Source organism: Astyanax mexicanus, chromosome 25 (genome assembly GCF_023375975.1).
Source record: "Astyanax mexicanus isolate ESR-SI-001 chromosome 25, AstMex3_surface, whole genome shotgun sequence".
Lineage (NCBI taxonomy): Eukaryota > Metazoa > Chordata > Actinopteri > Characiformes > Acestrorhamphidae > Astyanax > Astyanax mexicanus.
The window spans coordinates 7,766,447-7,787,678 of NC_064432.1; the positions used below are offsets into that span (position 1 = coordinate 7,766,447).

Here is a 21,232-nt window from a genome sequence, read left to right on the forward strand (position 1 = left end):
TATAATAATAATAATAACGATACGAATGCCATAGGGATATGCTAATGAGCGACGACGCTGGGACGGCTTCCAGACAGACGGAATGTCAACAGGTCGGACCCGGGGGGCGGTAACAATATGGTTATTCACTTATGTGAAATGAGATGCAATTCCAAGGGAGGCTGTAAAGGCCAGTTCATGCTTCTACGTTAAATCGGCACCTCCTCAGGAAAATGATTCATACTTCTGCATAGAGTCTACGTAGAGTCTACGATGCAAGTGGCCTACACCAGTGTGAGCGTTTATACTTTTGCTTCGTCGTGTATGCATTGATCTGCAATTGCACCACCAAAACATTAGTTGGCGCCACAGGCGCAATTGTGATTACGGGAATTTAATACGTAGTTACATTTTTGAAGAAGTGGGCAAATTTTTTATAAAAAGCGCAACATTTATTACGTAGACATAGATACATAGAAACCTCAGAGCAACATATGCTTCCTTCAGGACCACATGACTTTTATGCAGTTTTCATTAAAAAGTTACTTTATTTCAGTAATTCATTTCAAAATGTGAATCTCCTGTATTATATAGATGTATTACACTCAGAAAGGTCTAATTTAAGCGTTTATTTCCTTTGTTGTTGAAGATTAAGGATACGCAGATTTCATTTTCCAGCAGGATTTAAGCTAAACGCGCTAAGCGCTAGCTTTTTTACCGCTTAAATATGAGTATTATTGGAGTATATTGAGTATTTCTAGGCCTGTCACAATAATTACATTATCGGCTTATCGCACAATAAATGTTCATGACCTCAATAAATATTTGATAAACGTGATTTGAATGTTTGTTCAAATATATAACTGAAAACAGTATTTTAGCCAGTCATACAAAATGACCAATGCTTCAATAAATGTGACTCCATACACACAGTGTGGACGGCAATAGGCGAAGAAAAAAAATATGTATTTTCCACTACAACTTTGATTATTTAAAATGCTGTATTTAAAAGAGTATAATTGCTTTGTTATGCTATACTACTATAATTTTGTAATTGGTAAAAATGGTTTTAAAATGAAAATAATATTGTTTATCACAATAATTTCTGGGATGATATATCGTTCATTAAAAAAATATTGTGACTGGCCTAATTGTAGCCTACTGGAGCACCAAGGCTGGAGCAGTATTAGCATTAGCCGTTAACCGACATTTAGAGTCGAATATATTGGAGTGTAGCCTGCTGCTAACCCCGGCTAGCACAAGTTCTCCATCACCAAGGCTGGAGCAGTATTAGCGTTAGCCGTTAACCGTGCTGCTGTCTGCGCGTTTACCATGTTAAAACTACAAGCTATGTGGGATGACCTGGTAGCTGATAGCGCCCTGGCTTACAGGAACACTAGCGCTGTCGGGCAGCATTTATAAGCGCTAGTGGTAAGCCGCTAAAGCTAATGCTAATGCTGCTGGACCTAGCCTTAGTGAAAATCTGGAAATCTAAACTACTGTAAATAAACAGAAGCGCTTTACAAACCCAAATAAACAGTTTTCAGGAGAGAAATCTGTGTAGATTAACATCCAGCGCTAGTTTGACTTTTGTTGTTTTTGGTTTCTAAAGAATCACAATTTTGTTTACTTAGCTTAGCTTTAACTTGGCCCCCCAACTATCACCATCAAGCAACAAGACCTGCTAAATTAGAAGGGATACATGGTGACACCCCTGTTTCTTACTAGTGTTGCATAATGCGCCCTATATTCCGGTGAGCCATATGTAAAAAAATTGACTAGAAAATAGACGTTTTTTGATAGTGCACCTAATAATCCAGTGCACCTTATAGTGCGAATAAAAAGGAAAAGAAAATATCACCGTAGGGTCCCGTCCGTCCCTATATTCACTATTGGTTTGGAGCATGATATGGGCCTAATGTTTGTTTGTCATTGAACCACAGGGAGACTTTGGCGGAGGCTTTTTTTCCAGTAGAACAATGAAGTGTTTCTACAGTTTCTAGTAGGGTTCCAGTAGATTTATTAGCATTTAAGATTTGTTTTACAAGACAGCATTAGTGTTTCCAGAAAATTCCAGTTGGGAACTTTGACGGAATCCTGTGGTACACTAACGATGGCATAGTTTTCCAATGCTGCTCAATGTAAAGACATGGAATCAAACCAGTCTGGGTAGGCTAGGGCAAGTTCTGTAGAATCTTATCAAGAATGCTCAAGTACATGAATTAGTTCCTAACCTTAGATTTTGGAAATCCTATTTGTGGGATTATTAAAATCCTGCCAACTCACCCTTTCATATTTCATCATCGCGACCTTGTAGTTCAAATGGAACATCCCCAAGTAATAAATACCAAAATCTGTGTAAGCACTCGGAAACATTGTAAAATCGTCCCTACCGCCAAATCTTGTGGATTGAACACAGTTCTCCTAAAGTAAACTCAAGAAAATCCACAGTGTTAAACACACACTCCTCTAAAGCCACTCTTCAGAAAGTATACTTTAGAATCCTACTTTCACCCTGTTCTTCAATGGTCAGGACCCCACAGGAGAGACCACCACAGAGCACTGGATTAGAAATGGAAGATTCTCTGCAGATTCTCAACGGGATTGAGATCAGGGCTCTGATACCTCTTTTCCACCAACAAAAACACTGGTGCTGGTTCCTGCAAACCTGTGAACCTTTTAAGAACCGACCCGTATGACCTCCATTGCTTTAAGGAGTTACTTCACGTACATGAATGTGGGTGTGTTCCTCAAACTGGAAACAGAAGTCGGGGGAAGACAGGTTTGCTGTTTCCAAGCCAAGAAAGGTTGTGGGGTAAGATTGTCCCTGACGTTTCTGGCCGAGAACCTGTGAAACCTGTGTCCTTTGTGGTGAAAAAGCGTAGAACCTTTCAGGAACTGAGAGGGCCACTCCAGAACCTTGATTTTGGTGTTTTTGGGTCACTGTCTTATTGGAAGGCCCAGCAACAACCTAACCCTAGACTGGCAGCAGATGTAGTGATGTTATTCTAAATGTTACGCTGGAGTACACTACTAGAGAAGTATTAGCATTATCCGCTAACCGCTCTAAGTGCTAATTCTTTTGCCATTCAGAGGCGAGCATGTTTGACTGAAGTCCAATAGTTTGTAGTTAACCGTGTTAAAACAAGCTACGTGGCATGAACCGCTAGCTAATATCGCCCTGTCTTACCGGAATACTGAGGGTTCAGTTAGCTGCTAATGCTAATGCTGCTGCACCCAGCCTTAGTGGAAATCTGGAAATCTATGCTTACTGTAAATAAAAGAAAGTGCTTTACTCACTTAAATAAACAGTGAGAGGGCCACTGCAGAACCTTGATTTTGGTGTCTTTCAGGTCATTGTCTTGTTGGAAGACCCAGCAAAGACCTAACCCTTGACTTGCAGCAGATGTTATGTTATGTTACTCTTTATGTTATTCTCAAGTGCAGTATTAGCGTTATCCGCAAACCGTGCTAAGCGCTAGCTCTTTCGCCACCAGCTTTTCTGGACGAGAACCTGTGATTTTGAAAAGCACAGAACCGTTCGTGAACTTGGCACTGGTGGAAACATGCCCTGTGAGAGGGCCACTGCAAAACCTTGATTTTGGAATCTTTCGGGTCATTGTCTCGTTGGAAGACCCGGCGACGACCTAACCCTAGACTGGTAGCAGATGTAGTCATGTTAGGTTATGCTTGATGTTATATTTGAGTGGATCAGATACAGTGTTCACTCAGTATCAGATTATCATTATTAGACTCTTATTAGACAGTAGTATCTATCTAACACACCAATACCACGTTTACCGGTGTCACTGCAGTGTTGAGAATGAATGACCTGAAGGATAGTGGTCCTGAAGGGTCCTGAACTTCGAAGAACTGAAGGGTGAACAGAGGATAATGTATAAAGTATGCAGAGAAACAGATACAGGATTACAGAATGTAATTTTAGAACTACAAAAGTACAAAACTACAAAAAAACAGACATTAGGTGTAGTTGATGGTGGTTTGGGTGTTCCAGCCAGGATCCCAGCTACAGTACATTGGACCTCCCGTCCTGCCTACGGCTGTTTAGCCGCCAGTTCATGTAGAAATGATGTGGAGTGTTGTTCCTGCGGACAGTCTGCAGCAGAGTTACTGGAGTGGAAGATGTGGGGAAGTGTTCTGCTCCCGACTGTCGGGAAGCAAACGGATCATCTCAGCCCTCCTCAGGGTTCTACACATCCAGAGCTGAGAGAGACTGAGATTTACCTTTCCCAGCATCCCTGAGGAAACTGAACTGAACCTATTGGAGAATTCTGGCCCAAAACTAGCAGTCAATTTGATCTGCAGCATTGAAGCATTGTGTCCTGCGGGGATGAACGATTTTATATCTTTTCTGTGTTCTTTCACTACAATTCCCAACATGCATTGCACAAATGCATCATGCAATTAATGGAAACCCCTACAGAGTTTGGTCAAACTTCACCAAGTTTGGTGAAAGATGGCTAAAATTTAGAAGAAAAGCCTGATAGCTCGACAAACGTGATACAATAGGTATTGTTATCGGTGTGCGAATTATACAAAGACAATCGCTGGTTTGAATCCCAGTCATGCAGCTTGCTGTCAGCTGCCGGAGCCCTGAGAGAGCACAATTGGCCTTGCTCTCTCTCTGGGTGGGTACAGTAGATGGAGCTCTTTCCCCTCATTACTCCAAAAGGTGATGTAGATCAGCACAAAGCTGCGTCTGTGAGCTGATGTATCGGAACCGAGTCGCTGTGTTTTCCAAAAGCAGAATTTTAACTTCAGGTTTACACGTCTGTGTATCGATTCACTGCTTATGGGCAGCTAATATCGCCGGAGTATAAAGCCCTTAGTTTCAGTTTCACATTTTCAATTCCAACTTAAAACGGCACACGTCACATTAATCCTGTAGTAGATGTTGAGTGCATCATGAGAAACTACACATGTAACCTTCTATAAATCTTCTGTTCCACCTTAAAAGCTGAAGACGTTAAGTTCAAAGTTGGAATGGTCAATTGTAAATAGTAAGACCAGGCTCCCCATGGTAAGACATTAACTAGCTACCCTAGCTAGCTAAGTGCTCTACTCTAAAGAGCTACGGCTTGACTAAAGTTACCCCAACCTCCCCCCCCCCCCCTGGCTGGGTCATATTAATTAGCCTTAGCTACCTACTTAGCTAGCACAGTAACATGCATCTTAAGTGAAATGGTGATCTCTGCTGAATTTGTGAGTACGGGATCTTTGGGTAAAACTATGGAAGGTTTGACCTTCATAAGATTTCTTTCTTTTTTCTAAGCCTCGTTTTGGTAGACAGTGGTGACATAGTTGAACAAAGCGTATTGTAGAACACTCAATAGCAGCGCTGATTTATTGACTTCACCAGAGGGTAGACTCTTTAGGAGCAGTGAAGGGTGCTCAAACAAAAACCATGATTCTATTCTCTTTTTTTTAGTTAATATCAGGGATGTCCTCTGCTGTCAGTTCATCTCTCCACAGACTCCACAGACTACAGTCTGTCCTCATCAGTGTCCCCCTCAGTAATCTGTCTGTTGAGCCTTCATCAGTCTAAATGTGCCGGCTAAGCGCATTGATCAGCTGCCCACGAATTTAAGCCCAGCAGGGAACATTTCCCAAAGTGTTTTTTGATCCTGTTGATCAGTTTTGTCGATGGTTTGGTCAGAAAAAACATTTGACATTTGAGTCATCTATCTATCTATTTACAGTCATTGTTAAAGAAACAGTTGGGAAAATTGTTGAAAGAAGAAAGAAGTGTCGGAGTGCAATGCTGTTGGAAAGTTTTTGCTTTTTTTTTATCTTACTTACGTTTTATGATAATTGATATGATAATTTATTTATCAAAGGAAAGAATCTATGGAGGAAAAAAGTTGCTAATCTTACTACTCTTGGTGGCACCAACTGTGATAAAGCTAAAAGTTTGAGTTTCTAGATTTACAGGACTCCAAATCAGTTTATTTGCAAAATCGAATGGACACTTTGCTCAAGTTTGAATTCCCATTACTCTATAATGCTACAGTAGTATCACTTGATACTTATGTCATTAATAGTATGTAAAGGGTTCTTCAGGAATGTAATGGTGTCATTTGATTAAAGTTTGATTTGCTGGTTTTATAGGACTCCAAAATCTGGTTTATGCAAAACTGAATAGACACTTTTCCTAGATTTGGCATCTCATTACTCCAAAATGCTAGAGTAGTATCACTTGATACCCATGGTATTAATAGTATGTTAGGGGTTCTTCAAGAATGCAGTGGTGCCGTTTGCTAAAATCTCCAAAATCTGCTTCATGCATAACAGAATGGACACTTTTCGTAGGTTTGGCATCCCATTACTCCAAAATGCTACAGTAGTATCACTTGATACTTATGTCATTAATAGTAGGTAAAGGGTTCTTCAGGAATGTAATGGTGTCGTGTGCTAAAAGTTTGATTTGCTGGATTTATAGGACTATAAAATCTGGTTCATGCATAACTGAATGGACACTTTTTGTAGGTTTGGCGTCCCATTACTCCGAAATACTACAGTAGTATCGCTTAATACTCTTGGTTTTAAAAGTATATAAAGGGTTCTTCAGGAATGTAATGGTGTCATGTGCTAAAAGTTTGATTTTCTGGTTTTCTGGACTCCAAAATCTGGTTTATACACAACTAAATAGACACTTTTTTGTAGGTTTGGCATCCTGTTACTCCAAAACGCTACAGTAGTATCACTTGATACTTATGGTATTAATAGTATGTAAAGGGTTCTTCAGGAATGTAATAGTGTCATGTGATAAAAGTTTGATTTGCTGGATTTATAGGACTCCAAAATCTGGTTTATGCACAACTAAAAATACACTTTTTGTAGGTTTGGCATCCTGTTACTCCAAAACGCTACAGTAGTATCACTTGATACTTATGGTATTAATAGTATGTAAAGGGTTCTTCAGGAATGTAATAGTGTCATGTGATAAAAGTTTGATTTGCTGGATTTATAGGACTCCAAAATCTGGTTTATGCACAACTAAAAAGACACTTTTTGTAGGTTTGGCATCCTGTTACTCCAAAACGCTACAGTAGGATCACTTGATACTTATGGTATTAATAGTATGTAAAGGGTTCTTCAGGAATGTAATGGTGTCATGTGATAAAAGTTTGATTTGCTGGATTTATAGGACTACAAAATCTGTTTTTTGCAAAACCGAATGGAAACTTTTCCCATCTTTGACTTCCCATTACTCCAAAATGCTACAGTAATATCATTTGATTCTCATGTTATTAATAGTAAGGAATGTATTCTTTGTGAATATATTGGTGTCATTTGATAACAGTTATTTTTTAGTCCCTTTAATTTTGTTAATGCTCGGCTGCATTAAAATAATGAGGGGTACCCTCAATGTATTTTGAGTGCAAATAAAGGCTGATTGATTGATTGAATGATTGATTGATTGAAATGGTTTATAGTATTTATAAAACTGACAAAAAAAATGTGCAGACCCAGCCAGTCCAGTTTCAGAGTCCTCGTTCTGACAGAATGCGTCTTCAGTCTGTAAGATATTAGGATTTTGATTTGCTGCTGTTTGGGAAAGTTGTCGGACACAGTAAAGACGGCGTATAATCATCATGTAGTGCGTGCCTGGCCGAACGCTGATAATGAAATTGCAGAGAGTGTGTGTGTGTGTGTGTGTGTGTCTGAGCCACGTATGCAACACGTACCGTGTCCAATGCCCATCTCATTGGCAGTGCCAACTGGTCCGTGATGGCTGCTGAGCCCCGCGGGAACAGAGCCACTGGAGGATGAGGGGAGAGAGGGATACAGAAAAAGAGAGAGAGAAAGAGAGAGAGAGAGGAAGAAAGAAAGAACACTCTATTCCCCATGGATACTCTAATGTGATTTGTTTAGATGAGAAAAAGAAGAAGAAAAGAACAGTTTTCCTTCTCTTTCATCTGCTAGGTTAAATAATGCCTCGCACACACACACACACACATATGTGCATGTGCAAGCGCATGCATGCGCACTGTGCAAATATATATGTATGCAAATACAGTGGCATGAAACACATTTTCTTGGAGTTTCTTGGGCATTGGCTCTTGTAGCTTTGCTCTTTTAATGACTTTAAACAGAAATTTAGCACTGTTTAGATAGCGCTAGCCATTCTTTCTTTTTTGACTTCCCATAATTTAAAAATGCTACAGTAGTATCACTTGATACTTATGCTATTAATAGTATGGAAAGGGTTCTTCAAGAATTTATTGGTGTCATTTGCTAAAAGTTTGATTTGATGTTTTTCTAGGACTCCAAAATCTGTTTTGTTTCGTTTTTGCAAAAACGAATAGACACTTTTCCCAAGTTTGAATTCCCATTACTCCAAAATGCTACAGTAGTATCACTTGATACTCATGTTATTAATAGTATCATATGGTTACTTCAATAATGTAATGGGGACATGTGCTAAAACTTTGATTTGCTGGTTTTATAGGACTTTTTTTAGGGTTTTATAGGGTTTATGCCAAATCAAATAGACACTTTTCATAGGTTTGACATCACATTAGTCCAAAAAGCTACAGTGAAATCACTGTACTCACTGATACTCATGATACTAATAGTAGGGAAAGGGTTCTTCAAGAATACAATGGTGCCGTTTGCTAAAAGGTTATTTTGCTTGTTTTCTAGGACTCCAAAATCTGGGTTATGCCAAATCAAATAGACATTTTCCCTTAGTTTGACATCCTATTACACCAAAATGCTACAGTAATATCCCTTAAAACTTTTATGAATAATAGTATGAAATGTGTTTTTAATGGATTTAATGTGTTTTTTGTGATTTGCTGGTTTTATAGGACTCCAAAATCCGATTTATGCATAACTGAATAGACACTTTTCGTAGGTTTGGCAACCCATTACTCAAAAATGCTACAGTAGTATTACTTAATAATTATGTTATTAATAGTATGTAAGGGGTTCTTCAGGAATGTAATGGTGTCATTTGCTAAAAGTTTGATTTGCTGGTTTTATATGACTCCAAAATCTGGTTTATGCCAAATCAAATAGACCTTTTCCCTAAGTTTGACATCACATTACACCAAAACACTACAGTAGTATCACTTGATACTTATGTTATTAATAGTATGTAAGGGCTTCTTCGAGAATGTAATAGTCTCATTTAATAACAGTGTAATTTGCTGGATTTATAGGACTCCAAAATCTGGTTTATGCACGACTGAAAAGACACTTTTCCTAGATTTGGCATCTCATTACTCCAAACTGCTACAGTAATATCACTTGATATTTATGTCATTAATAGTAGGTAAAGGGTTCTTTAAGAATGTAATGGTGTCATTTGATAACAGTTTGATTTACTGTTTTTATAGGACTCCAAATCTGGTTTAATAAAAACCGAATGAATGAAAATAAATTCTAGGTTTGATTCCCAGTTCTCTAAAGTGTATACATATGTATACATGAATACTTTAATACATGAGAATGAGGTGTTTATGAATTTAGTGATGTAAAATGTTAACCCTTTTATTTTCATGTTTTATAGGACTCCAAATTCTGGTCTATGTATGATATGACCTAATATACATTAATAAATCCGTTTCTCTGATTTTGCTATTTATTGGTATATTTTTGGGTAAATGAACATTGTTGTTTTATTTTATAAACTACAGACAACATTTCTGCTAAATTACAAATAAAAGTATGTAAGTCATTTAGAGCATTTATTTGCATAAAATTAGAAATGGCTGAAATAACAAAGAAAGATGCAGAGCTTTCAGACCTCAAATAATGCAAAGAAAACCAGTTTCAATTCATAAAGTTTTAAGAGTTCAGAAATCAATATTTGGTGGAATAACCCTGGTTGGTTTTTAATCACAGTTTTTTTTTCATGCATCCTGGCATCATGTTCTCCTCCTCCACCAGTCTTACACACTGCTTTTGGATAACTTTATTGATGGCTTGTGATCATCACCATCTTCCTCTTGATTATTTGGATTTTTATTTGGACTAAATAATGTTGGTGTAAAACCACTGTGAAACACCCAAACAACCACTTTTAATACCATATCAACCACCTTGCTTTTGTGGGAACATCCTGGAAGATCTAGAAAAGTGCTTATTGTTTGAAATCTCAAATCAAAAATAAAAAAAAATGCACTTTTCCAGATTTAAATGTTAAGATCTGAATGTAATCAGGGTGGATGGAAGCCGGAGCTCCAGTTGCAAAGGCCTGTGACCCAAAGCCTCAGAGTAAAGAGATGAAGAGAGACCCTCAGCTGCATTAAAAAAAAAAACAGAGAACACACACCATACAGGGGCTCTGACCTGGATGAGGGAGTTAGATTGAGTTTTTGGCGAGTGAGTGTAGCTTGGAAAGAGAATTAAAGTGCATGAAACTGTGATGTGTGATAAACAAGACCTTCTGTAATTGGTAAATGGCTCTGTGTTTTGTGTGTGTGTTTGTGTGTGTGTGTGTTTGCATCTCTTTTTTTCTTAGTCCCTTTGGTCAGCTTATGTCTGAGTGTCCCAGCTGGATGACAGCTGAGGGGGGTGCTCATTTGTTTGTGTGTGTGTGTGTGTGTGGTGTTTTCATCTGGGGTGTGCCGTGAAATATGTTACATGTTTTTGTTTGTAGAGCAGTGAAGAGAGCACAGCATAACATGAAAAAAATAAAAATAAAATATATATATATATATATAAATATATATAAAAATATATATTAAAATATATAATATGTTGTTGATCTACAGTAACAGACTGCAGTCTGTCCTGTAGTATCTGTTTCCCTCCTTTCACCCTGTTCTTCAATGGTCAGGACACAGCATATTCATTCTCTATGCTTCGGGTCATTGTCTTGTTGGAAGACCCAGCGACTAGACTGGCCGTTTTCATAATATTCTTTAAAATATCTGGATAATATACTCGTTTTTCATGGTCTCTTGCACCCGAACAAGGTTTCCTGCTGCTTCCACCAGCATGCGTCACTGTGGGGACAGTATTTTTGTGTTTTTAGGGTTGAAGGCTCCACCCTTCTTACACAAATAGTGTAAATTAGCGAATTATTAATTATTTAGAGCTTCCTGTTGTCTGAGGGTTTTATTATTTACTTATTAAATAAATCGAATAGTTCAGTTTACGCTAGTTAGCTTAGCTAGCAAGCCAGTGTTCATTTAATTAACGAAATTGTAAAAAATCCACTGGAGATCCTATGTAAAGCTATAGTTACCAACACACAGAGGTGGATAAATCCAGGTCCAGAAGGTAAAAATCCAACCCAGGGTTTTATGTTTCAACTGCCTGGGCAGCTCTGCTGCGGCTCAGGCAAAGAAAAAAACCTGGACCTGGACTACTCAACTCTGTGTTTTAAGTAACTATAGGTTTACATAGGATCTCCAGTGGATTTTTACTTTCTGGACCTAGACTACCCACCTCTGTATTTAAGTAACTATAGGTTTAAATAGGATCTCCAGTGGATTTTAACTTTCTGGACCTAGACTACTCACCTCCGTATTTAAGTAACTATAGGTTTAAATAGGATCTCCAGTGGATTTTTACTTTCTGGACCTGGACTCCCCACCACCTCTGTGTTTTAAGTAACTATAGGTTTAAATAGGATCTCCGGTGGATTTTTACTTTCTGGACCTGGACTACCCACCTCTGTGTTTTAAGTAACTATAGGTTTAAATAGGATCTCCAGTAGATTTTTTACTTTCTGGACCTGGACTCCCCACCACCTTTGTGTTTTAAGTAACTATAGGTTTACATAGGATCTCCGGTGGATTCTTATTTTCTAGACCTGGACCACCCACCTCTGTGTGTAAGTAACTATAGGTTTAAATAGGATCTGCGGTGGATTTTATGTTTTACAGAGACTTTAAGACTAGGTCAGTGGCTGAACTGCACTTAGCAGGGCATTACACATATTGTAAAGTAACATATGACATTGCAAAGCCTGTTATTAGTAGGGGTCAAAATTCTGGACATAATGTTATGGTTGATTCGTATAAATTCTCATATGCAGTACTGCTGTATGTTCTCTGAATGCAGGGCTGGACAGACGTGTATCTGACCTGGAACCCTGACAATTATCCTGGGGTGCAAAACCTGCGCTTCCCGTCCAATCAGATATGGACACCAGACATCCTGCTCTACAACAGGTAAGACCCATCAATTAACATATTTCACACACACACACACACAGACACACTCATACAAACACATTTACAATAAAAAATTACATCCTGCAGAGGATTATACCCCGCATTATATCCATCCCCTGCTGTTTGCTCTAATGGTTAAGGAGATATAGAACAGATCCCAGTTCAGAACATTCACAACATTATGGGTGACATAACAGAGTTCAAAAGAGGACTAATTGTTGGTGCACGTCTTGCTGGCGCATCTGTGACCAAGACAGCAAGTCTTTGTGATGCATCAAGAGCCATGGTATCCAGGGAAATGTCAGCATACCACCAAGAAGGACCAAAGAACCACATCCAACAGGACTAACTGTGGACGCTGTGAGAGGAAGCTGTCTGAAAGGGAAATATATATATATATATATATATATATATATATATATATATTTCTAGAGGCAGCAGGTGTCAGTATGTGGAGATAAGAGGAAAAGGCTGAAGGAAGTGGATACGGTCATTTTTCTCTGTCTGAGCTGAAATTTTCCTGTAGTCCTTCCCTCAGCTCTCTCTAACCTACCGCCTCTGGCTGGATTTGCTCAAAGAACCGCACCTCCCATGAGCCTTAGTGGCTGTGGGCCATTTCTTTGATGGGCAAAGCTTAGAATTCTGTATGAAAGAGTGTGAAAATATATGTGTGTGTGTGTGTGTGTGTGTGTGTGTGTTAAGCCTCAAGCAAAGGAAAGGAAAGCCCATGTCAGCGGGAGAAGGTATGTGAACTGATGGCATGCTGTATGTGTGTGGGTATATTTTTCACTATGATAGAACGTCCGTTTCAGCTTTGAAATATGTATCAGATATATTTTGGCTTTTTGCTGATGTCATCAATTAGAGGGATATCAGCCTGTGGTGCTGAACTTTCTTTTTTTTTTACTTTGTGGAAACTTTAAATGAAAATTTCAGTGTAAATCTATTTTTTTCTGCATTATTTATCCTAAACTTTTGATCAAATATACTTTCTCTGTATTTCCATAAAATGTATTTTTTAAGCAATATGCTTTAAATTATACATTGTGTGGATAGAAAATAAATATAGTGGCATTAAATACTGTTTAAACGCAGTAGCATTAAGGTGTACACAATATGTGCAACAATACACAAAGTTGTATATTTACAATATACTTCACTTCTATTAAAAAGGTGTTTAGGAACACAACGGTGTTGTAGAAAACATATTTAAATATACTCTAAGTTCACAGATGTGAGAAAAAAAAACACTTAAAAGTACAATTTAATGCTTTTATGTTGTGTTTAAATATAGCTTAATTACAACTGAAATATACCTAAGTTGCCATTGGTTGTACCAAAATAGTACATTTATTATGTATTTAAGTATGTTTTAATTGTAAAAGTATGTACTTTAAGGGCCATTTGTTTGTTGTAACTTTTCCAAATTGAACTTATTTTGTTTTGTTTTTCAACTCTGAATATAATAACACATATATTTAACTATTCAAAACATGTACTGGTCAAACTCAGGCAGCTTTACTGATTTTTTTACAAGACACAATACATTTTTCTCAGTCCTGTTACCAAAACTCATGTCACATTTAAAAAAGCATATTTATAAGCAAGTCTACTAATTGCTTTGATTTTCTCTCAAAAAGTCTTTATTTTAAATAAATAAGTTGACTGCATGTTTAACTAATTGATATTCATAACCAAAAAAAATCACTATATATGCATGCATATTGTATTTCTCTTTTCAAGAAGACCCAAACCTAAAGTTGATCTAATTTATTATCATGCAGTTTATTAAACAAATGAATAAATGATAAATTACATGGTTAATAAATCAATGAACAAGAGGACTCTACTCACTCCTGTTACTGGCACTCAGTCCTGTTACTGGCACTCAGTCCTGTTACTGGCACTCGCTCCTGTTACTGGGACTCTCTCCTGTTACAGGCACTCAGTCCTGTTACTGGCACTCGCTCCTGTTACTGGGACTCTCTCCTGTTACTATTACGCACTCCTGTTACTGGCACTCAGACCTGTTACTAGAACTCACTCCTGTTACTGGCACTCATTCCTGTTACTAGAACTCATTCCTGTTACTGGCACTTACTCCTGTTACTGGCACTCAGACCTGTCACTGGCACTCAGACCTGTTACTGGCACTCACTCCTGTTACTGGCACTCATTCCTGTTACTGGCACTCAGTCTGTTTGTTGGCTCTCATTCCTGTTACTGGCACTCAGTCCTGTTACTGGCACTTAGTTCTGTTACAGAAACTCTCTCCTGTTACTAGAACTCACTCCTGTTACTGGCACTCAGTTCTGTTACAGGCACTCAGTCTTGTTACTGGTACTTGCTCCTGTTACTGGCACTCAGTCCTGTTACCAACACTCACCTCTGTTACTGGAATACTCTCCTGTTACTGGCACTCAGACCTGTCACTGGCACTCAGACCTGTTACTGGCACTCAGACCTGTTACTGGCACTCACTCCTGTTACTGGCACTCATTCCTGTTACTGGCACTCACTCCTGTTACTGGTACTTGCTCCTGTTACAGGCACTCAGTCCTGTTACCGACACTCACCTCTGTTACTGGAACTCTCTCCAGTTACTGGCACTCAGTCCTGTTACTGGTACTTGCTCCTGTTACTGGCACTCAGACCTTTTACTGGCACTCAGACCTGTCACTGGCATTCAGACCTCCTATAGGCACTCAGTCCTGTTACTGGCACTCAGTCCTGTAACTGACACTTACTCTAGTTACATAGTAAATGCTTGTTGAAATATTGTAATTTTACAATTAAACACTGGAACTCACTCCTGTTACCGACACTTACCTCTGTTACTGGAACTCTCCCCTGTTACTGGCACTCACTCCTGTTATTGGCACTCACTCCTGTTACTGGCACTCATTCCTGTTGCTGGCACTCACTCCTGTTACTGAAACTCAGTCCTGTTACCGACACTCACCTCTGTTACTGGAACTCTCTCCTGTTACTAGAACTCACTCCTGTTACTGTAAATAAATGCTTGTTAAAATATTGCAATTTTACAAATAAACATGTAAATGTCCATTCTAACATTGTATATGTATATTATAACATGGTAACATGGTAATTTTGCATTGTATCATGGTCTAACTTGGTTATTTTACACTACACCATGGCAATTTTACATTCTAACATGATAAATGTCCATTATATCATTGTAATTTTGCATTCTAACATGATCATTTTTACAATCTAACTTGGAATTTGACATTATGACTTGTAATTGTACATTTTATTGTGGTAGTTTGACATCATATCTTGATAAGTAAGCACTGTAACTGTCATTTGAAATTATATACGGAATTGTACATTCTATTTTGGTATTTGTATAAAAAATAAAAACAGTACTGTAACTGTTCTTTAGAATCAGTATAGGCACAGGTCTGCTAGCTTTCGTTCTGTAAACCAGTCCAGAATATAAAGTAAGAGGAATTCAGAAATTCAGCACAGCAGCAATTACAGCGCAGGCAGCAGAAAGAAGAAGCAGAAGTGCAGTAGCTTGATTTAGCTGTCAGAAGAATTTACCTACGTGCCACAAACACAGTGGTAAATGACAGGACTGGAATCAAACAGGACAAGCTGTGCATTTACACACAGACTGCACAATCCCCTGCAGACAGCAGCTGCAGATACTGAGACTTATCCCATTATTCCCGAAAACTCATTTTCACTTCAGAACAACACCACTGACGTTTGTATCACCTTACTGTTGCTAAACACTATTACAGGTGTGAAGCACTGTGATTTCACTGAGATATTTATATTACAACCATAAATGCATCCCAAACTCTCGGCCAACTCATCCTAAACTCAACACAATCCCATCCTAAACCTACCCAAAACCCAGTCCAAGCTCATCCCAACTCACTCAAAACTCCTCCTGAACTCCCAACAAAACCATCCCAATCTCACTCAAAGCGCCTACCAAACTCACTACAATCCCCATCCCAAACTCACCACAATCCCCATCCCAAACTCACCACAATCCCCATTCTAAACTCACACAAAGCTCATCCCAAACTCACCACAACCCCCATTCTAAACTCACACAAAGGTCATCCCAAACTCACCACAATCCCCATTCTAAACTCACACAAAGGTCATCCCAAACTCACCACAATCCCCATTCTAAACTCACACAAAGGTCATCCCAAACTCACCACAAACTCATCCCAAACCCATTTCAAACCTACCTCAAACTCACCCAAACCCCATCCCAAATCCAAACTCACCACAATCCCCATCCCAAACTCAAAACAATTGAATCTCAAATCCAACCCAAACTCATCCCCAACATGTTTTAAACCTACCTCAAACTCACCCAAAAAACAATCCCAAAGCTCATTCCAAACTCACCCCAAACCCATCCCAAACTTACCCAAAGCTCATCCTAAACTCACCATAAACCCATCCCAAACTCACAATAAACCCAACCCAAACTCACTACAATCTCCATTCCAAACTCACCCAAAGCTCATCCCAAACTCACCACAAACTCATCCCAAACTCACCCCAAACCCATCCCAAACTCCCCAAAAACCAATCCCAAACTCACTACAATCCCCATCCCAAACTCATCCAAAGCTCATTCCAAAATCACCAAAAACCCATCCCAAGCTCATCCCAAACTCAGTACAATCCCCATCCTAAACTAATCCAAAGCTCATCCCAAATTCACCACAATCCCCATCCTGAACTCATCCAAATCTCATTCCAAAATCACCAAAAAACAATCCCAAACCCACCCCAAACTCACCCAAAGCACATCCCAAACTTACCCCCAAAATCCTAAACCCACCCTAAACTCACCACAGTCCTACCCTAAACTCATCCCAAACTCACTACAATCCCCATCCCAAACACACCACAGTCTCACCCTAAATCCATTCCAAACCCACTACTTCCCCATCCCAGACCTATCTCAAACTCACCCTAAACTCATCCCAAACTCACCACAATCCCCACCCCAAACTCAACACATCATATATTAAATCCAACCCAAACCTATCCCAAACACACCCAAAACTAATCTCAAAATCACCTCAATCCCATTCCAAACTCACCCAAGCTCATTCCAAACCCACCCTAAACTCAATAAAAAAACAAACCCAAACCCACCCCCAACTCATCCCAAACTCAACACAATCCTATCCCAAACTCTTACCAAACCATTTCAAACCCACCACACACTCTTTTTTTTAATAAATGAATATTTAAATAACATTATGTGTTTTGAAAATTAGAGAAAAGTATTGCAAGATTCCTGATACAGAACCTTAAAGAATCGTCCACCTATAGCAAAACTGCAATGACTAGTTGATGTCAGTTAGTTTTTATTTTGTTTTATTTATGGTCATTTCTTGAAGGATTTAAAATGCTGATGGGATGGCAGAGGGACCAAAATAATAGTAATTAAAAAAAATACAAAATTTAAGTAAATGAGAGGCCAGGGCTCGTGTGAGAGAGAGATGGAATGAAAAGGACAATGGGTTGGGGCAGATTAAAGATGTGGTATTGGGTAAATTAATTCAATAAAAAGCCGGTGGAATAAAGCCACCGCAGCTGAGCTCTATCCCAGATTTGCGCATTTAATCATTTTCTGAATGGACTGTAATTTACTGAGAGCTCTGGATGCACACGCTGTGTCTGAAGCAATTTCACGACAGCCCCCCACTAACCCCCACCCTGTTCGTCCTACTGTTAACTACTGGGTATCAGATCCAATCAGATGTAAAGCATCAAGCAGTGATCAAATGAAGCGTTTGATGAAATTAAAACAGCGAGGAGTTTCTGATGCTTTGTGATTGTGATATAGCGTGGGTTTGTTCACAGTGGTAAAGCTCTGGACTTCTGACGGAGAACATAATTACTCGGATCGCTGGGCCACGCCCCTTTTTTTCAAACACAGGCTAGAATATAATGATTTATGGTGGAATTAAATCCGTGGGAATGGGGAAGAATAAATCAAATCAAATCAAATTTAGATAAGGCTTTTTTACAACTGATGTTGTCGCAAAGCAGCTTTTTTTTTACGGAAATCTGCTTGGAAAACATAGAACATAGAACACAGGACCCCCAGTGAGCGACAGGGGCAAGAAAAAGGTAGAAACTTTGGGAGGAACCAAGGCTAATAAACAGTATAAGGGGGGGACCCATCCTCCTCAGGTCAGTCTACTTATAAATGAATGTTAAAAAGACTAAAAATTATACATCCATTAAGGTCTAATATTTTACCCCAATTCCATCCAAAACCCATAATTTCCCCCCAAAAAACTGTCCCAAACCCCTTCCAAACCGTGGAAGCCTGACTTCCAGAAACGTCCATCAGGGAAGTACCTTCTGGGAGAAAGCCAGAAGGTAACATAGACATGGAGGCACCCAGAAACACTGTCATCCACCAACTCCACCGTCCACAAACATTATAGTGGGACAGCAGCACCTGAATCTTAGTTTACCCACAATTCCCTATGCCCATGAACCCCTGGATCTGCAGCAGTTATCTCAGGGGAAATCATCAGTTACCCAAAACTAAACTAGAAAGGCTTTAAGTTAAGACGGTAAGTCCCATACAAAAAAAAAAAAGATGCAGAGCTTTCAGATCTCAAATAATGCAAAGAAACCAAGTTCAGATTCATAAAGTTTTAAGAGTTCAGAAATCAATATTTGGTGGAATAACCCTGGTTGGTTTTTAATCACAGTTTTTTATGCATCTTGGTTTCATGTTCTCTTCTCCACCAGTCTTACACACTGCTTTTGGATAACTTTATGCTCTTTACACTCCTGGTGCAAAAATTGCAAAAAAATTGGTAAAATCAAAGATATTTATCGTTTTAAAGTGGTCTCTTATTTTTTTTCCAGAGCTGTATTAAGTATGATGACACCTGTTCTAGCAAGACTTAATCCAATCATGATTGTAATACAAATTTACTATGCTTTCACCTTTTTGGTCTGAACTTTAAAGCTAATTACATAGGTTATTAACATGTAATAACACAGTTTTTTAACAACTTTTAATTTAAAAAGAGGGACTGGCGCTCTGTATTCGGGAGCAGCATCAACAGATCTTCCCTTTCAGCTACTTAAACGTGAATTGTCACTTCGGTATGAAGCAGACAGGCCTGAGACGACGATGGTCAGCTCGGATAGCTCCTCGTAAATTCTGCACTTTTTTCCCCCCGACCTTCCGTCCGTCCGCTCGCGCCGGGCAGCTGTTGCCCGAGCCGTTTTAACACTAGTGATTTACGGCAACAGTTATAGCAACAGTGAAGAGAGCTCCAAAAAAAAAAAAAGTTGACGTGAGGTGAATGAATGGAGGGAAAAAAAAAAGGAGAACGAGAACAGCGTCGCTAACGGAATGTTCTCGGAAAAGATGACCCATAAAAAGCGGGGAAAAAGTGGAGGGAAAAGAGAATTACACACAACATTAAGCTGCTTACTCTCAGGATCAGCGGCCCCTAATGACTGCAACGCTATGAGCCTAAAGAGAACGGAGTGGGGGGAGTGGGGGGGGGGTCTCTAGCGAGTGAGAAAAGACGGAGGGAGGAGTGTAGGGGGGGAGGAGGGGGGTGGATAGAAAGAAACAAAACAATTAAGGAGATATGCCGAGGCTTTCTCACTTTATAACTCGAAAAAAAAAAAAAAGAGCAGCAGCTGAACGTGAACATGAAGGCTAAACACGTTAGCGTCGCGGCGGAAGAACCAGCCGCATCATGTATAAGACATGAGGAAGGCTAAGCTAAGCTAAGCTAAGCTTTCAAAGCTGGACATCAAAAGGCGCTTATGAGGTACGTAAAGGCGTCTGTGTGATGTGCTGCTTATAAATATTCATAAGCAGACTATCAATCGTCGAAAAAGCCGAGGCGTTACGGAAACTCTAAAAAAAAGAAGCCGACTGACGTCACCGGTGGAAAACAGCGAACAGCGCCGCTGTCAAACACCGTTAGCAATGGTAGATTGGACAGCGAGGTTGTCAGTGCTGGTTCTTCATATTAGATTAGATTAGATTAGATTAGTCAGCTAATCTACGTTAGCTATGTTACTAACTAGCAAGGCTAATTAATTGCCTGTGAAAATGGGCGAAGTTATTGCACTTATCCTGTTCACTTCCTTGTCCATGAATGGCTCTTAAACATAGCTCGTTAACATTTTTACGCGCCCATATTTTTGGGAAAACTCCGGTGTTGTGCCGAATTCAGCACCCCCGCCGGGAAAAGCACCCCCTCTCTGATGCTGGAATCGAAAGCTGGGACAATCCGCTGACGTGAGTTTGTTTATTTTAACTAAATAAACTTGAATACGTCTCATTTCACTAATCGATAACCCGAGAGGGGGTGCTTTTCCTGGCGGGGGTGCGGAATATGGCATTTATTTGCAGAAAATGAGCAATGTCTAAAATAACAAAAAAGACACAGAGCTTTCAGACCTCAAATAATGCAAAATAAACAAGTTCATATTCATAAAGTTTTTAGAGATCAGAAATCAATGTTTGGTGGAATAACCCTGGTTGGTTTTTAATCACAGTTTTTTTCATGCATCTTGGCATCATGTTCTCCTCCACCAGTCTTACACACTGCTTTTGGATAAGGTTATGCCTTTACTCCTGGTGCAAAAATTCAAGCAGTTCAGTTTTTGTGTTCGTACATCGTTTGCAATTTGGTAAAATCAAAGAAATGTATCATTTTTAAGTGGTCTCTTTATTTTTTTCCAGAGCTCTATAAAGTATGACACCTGTTCTACTGTTTACTTCCTTGTCCATGAATGGCTCAGAAAAATAGCTCATTAACTTTTTTACGCGCCCATATTTTTCGGAAAACTCCGGTGTTGTGCCGAATTCAGCACCCCCGCCGGGAAAAGCAGCCCCTCTCTGATGCTTAAATCGAAAGCTGAGACAATCCGCTTTTCCACAAACAGTTTTGTCCACTTTTTGGATGTTTTGGGGTCTTTGAGCTGCTTGAACAGAAGATATCCCACTGTACATCGAATTACTGCAGCCAAAAACAAATTGACGAAAAACCTGAGGCGTTACGGAAATTCTAAAAAGAAGCAATGGTAGACTT

At 39.2% G+C, this 21,232-nt stretch overlaps 1 protein-coding gene across 1 annotated transcript in view; it reads left to right on the top strand.

Annotated features, from left to right (window-relative positions):
- The window catches only part of chrna8 (cholinergic receptor, nicotinic, alpha 8), a 103,808-nt gene that overhangs the window by 52,206 nt on the left and 30,370 nt on the right, over positions 1 to 21,232 (top strand). The window contains exon 4 of the mRNA XM_022681759.2: positions 12,022 to 12,131. Coding sequence (XP_022537480.2) covers positions 12,022 to 12,131 — 110 coding nt within the window. The remainder of the gene's footprint in view (positions 1 to 12,021; positions 12,132 to 21,232) is intronic.